At 50.1% G+C, this 3,137-nt stretch overlaps 1 protein-coding gene across 1 annotated transcript; it reads right to left on the bottom strand.

Annotated features, from left to right (window-relative positions):
• Window positions 1–2,087: 2,087 nt before the first annotated feature.
• LOC125959190 (uncharacterized) lies at window positions 2,088–2,891 on the bottom strand. Its single transcript, XM_049692001.1, has one exon. The coding sequence runs from the start codon at window positions 2,889–2,891 to the stop codon at window positions 2,088–2,090; it is 804 nt and encodes a 267-aa protein (XP_049547958.1).
• Window positions 2,892–3,137: the final 246 nt, after the last annotated feature.

The following is a 3,137-nucleotide window of genomic DNA, read 5'->3' on the forward strand; positions in this document are numbered from 1 at the left end:
GCCGTGTTCGTTGAGCGCACAAACCAACATCTCGAGCAGCTCGACGGAGATGTTCGTTCGGATGGTGGTCCGCGTGTTCACACTGATGCTGATAATGTCACCGACAATGCTGTCTCTGATACTGATCGGACCGTTCGTTTCGCGGTCACCGAGCTTCGTACTGCCGCCCAGGCCGCCAACCAGCCCGGACAGGGCATCTTCCGATGGCGCCACATGTCCGGTCGCACCGATCAGCACTACGAGCACCGTCAGCAGGGCCGAGCTTCGACTGACCCTCATGCCTTAGGCCACTACTTATTGCGTGTTCCGTTCCGTCTGTGCAAGTAACCCACAAGCACCACCGACTGTATCGCCACACGATCAAGGACTAATGCTCGGGCGGCACACACTGGAGCAGTATTTTTGACGTTCGGATGTCGGGGATCAATCTGTACAAGATTAGATATTACCAGCGGGTGGCCAGCGGCCAGTTGTTTTATTGCTAAGAAGGTGCTTAACATCCGGGGAGGGGCAAATGATTAGCTATCGCGGTGGCATCGGGGGTGTCGTAAAAATCTGCTCCGAAGTCAATAAATTGAAACCGTGCTCGAGCTGAGGTGAAGCGTTCAGTAATACGCAAATCGTTCAAGATGAAGGTAGCATTGGTGTTGGCACTTTCGGTGGTGCTTTTGGTGGGCGAAATTTCGATCGGTCGCGGTTCCCCCATACCGGCTATGCCGGCCATTCCGGGCCTGTCGGATTTTTCGCAGCTTGGTCAAGGCTTTGGGATGGCGAAAATTGGCAACCTTATCAAGGGCGATAGTTACGATGGTGCCGTGGATCGTGCGATGAGCAAGCTTTCCCGGAAGCGACACCGTAGGCGTGCTGATTCCGATGAAGATTCCGACAGTGACGGAGGTTCACCATTCTTCGCCTTCAGTGGTAAGCAGCTCGAGCAGCTGATTTCCACCCTGCAGAAGCAATCGGAGGCCAACAGCCCGGCGCAGCCACAACCGGCAGCAATCGTACCTTCGGCTGTTATCGGAAATAGTGTTGACTAATAAAAGCGGTTTTATGGATAAAACATGATTTTGTAAAAGTATGGTTTAGGCTGTCAATAAGTATGGTTTAGGCTGTAAGTAAGTCAAATAATTTGTTTTGTAATCCTTGAATTTGCATCTCACTGGCGATTGGCACACGTGTAGTATCTTTGTAGACCGCAACCTCTTCTAGTGGGATTTATGCCTTCGAAAACAGAACAAGCCAGACCGTTAAGACTCCTTCCATCAGCACTGCTCTGTTCGGTATTCACGAACCAGGAGCTAGCTTTAAATATGATTATCCTATCCCGAAACCGCACACGAATATGTTTTGACAAATGGTTCAGCGGTGGTGGTGGTGACAATATTGCAACTGTAACTGCTGCAGCTTCAGCCGGTTTTTGTGACATAATGTGCCGGTGCCGGTGGCAACAACCGTTTCCCGGTCTTTGCCAGCACTGCTACTAACACTGCTGCTGGCCGACGGGAAGAGCTGACGGAGGGGTCTCGGTATGAAGAATGACCGTCGTACCACAAATCTATCTAGCGCCGTAGAATCGGAATGTGAAGAAACTGTGTGCCGGCGAGAGCGCATTGCATCTCGAGACAAGGAAGAATGGCCTCGAATCAATCATAAGAGTGCTGAAACTCAACGTTTCAACGTTTCGTCGGAATGCACCCACAAGCTTCAGCATGATGAATTGCTTGAGTTTTTTGGGACGGAATTTAAAGAAACAAAAAACCGTCCTAGGACCGCGTCTTCTTTATCCTGTACCAGCTGCTAGAAGGAACGACGAAACTAAAAGTGCGAAATATGTGATTTAATAGGGAACGCTTTATGCAACTCAAACGTTCAACGGATTTGAGTCGTTTGACGAAACGGTTCGCCGAAAATCGAAATAAACCAAGTCGAATCAACATGCTTTCGGGATCAGACACAGGAGTTCGGAGTTTGAGCAACAACGTCTATTTCTTGAATTATTCCAGTTCTGCTGAACGGTTTATTATATGGATCACTTTAACACTGCTTTAAGTTTGCTGGAGCGCCGCTAGCGAGCGAGCGATGTCTTACTGCCGAGCGGCCATGTGTCGCTGAACCAACTGCTCAACATGCTGCTGCCACAGCTGTTCCTTCTGTTTTTGCGTCAAACCGGGAGCATCATAGCCCTTGGGTTTCGATTCTGCCAGGGCTCGTACCAGACCCTGAAACGGTTGAGGATCCTCAGTAGTTTGCTCGAAGTCGATTTCGGTCGTCGTCTCGCCGTCCAACGTAGTTTCCTCGGTTGTTTCAAAGTCCGTCGTACTTGGCGGCGGAACCACCGTTCCGGTCGTGGTGCTCGGTTCAGTACTAACCTCTTGCGATCCTGTTTCGTCGGAAATTTCCTCAGACGTCTCTTCGGAAGTTTCTTCGGACGTTTCTTCCGATGTTTCCTCGGACGTCTCTTCAGATGTTTCTTCCGATGTTTCCTCCGATGTTTCTTCCGATGTTTCCTCTGATGTTTCCTCCGATGTTTCTTCCGATGTTTCTTCAGACGTCTCCTCAGACGTCTCTTCAGATGTTTCTTCAGACGTTTCCTCCGATGTTTCCTCCGATGTTTCTTCCGAGGTTTCCTCCGAGGTGCCCTCGGACGAATCGGATTCGGATGAGGACGAAGAACCACCGCATGTGTTGACGTTAACGTCACGCAGCTCGAGCAAAAGCTCCGCAATCACATTGATCAGCTCGACATTGATCTCACTTTTGATGTCCACTTCGGCGTCGACGTCCACCTTCACAATATCACCGATATTGTTGTTGCTCATCGAGATCGGACCAGCAACCGCGGCTCCAACAATGGCCGTCAGCACAAGTAGCACGGTCGAAACCTTCATGATGGGATTGTAGTTCAGTGCAGTAAGATCGCGGAAAGACCACAGGGAACACCTGTCATTAACTGTAGCAAAATCCGGTCAGTCTGTATGTTTTTATATCCTGCAGCAAGCAAGAGGTCCGCCGGCGCTTAGTATGGGTAAGAATCGACTCCCAAAACCTTCCGATAAGCAATCGCTTCGCCTTTTGGAGTGAAGCCGATCGTTTGGAGGAATGCATCGCCGTTGATAAGCGGAATACTGTGACTG

The sequence above is a fragment of the Anopheles darlingi genome, chromosome 2, assembly GCF_943734745.1.
Source record: "Anopheles darlingi chromosome 2, idAnoDarlMG_H_01, whole genome shotgun sequence".
In the NCBI taxonomy this organism is placed as follows: Eukaryota; Metazoa; Arthropoda; class Insecta; order Diptera; family Culicidae; genus Anopheles; species Anopheles darlingi.

Excerpts from the sequence above, each read along its gene's own strand:
- LOC125959190 (XM_049692001.1), bottom strand. The coding sequence starts at position 2,891 with ATGAAGGTTTCGACCGTGCTACTTGTGCTGACGGCCATTGTTGGAGCC.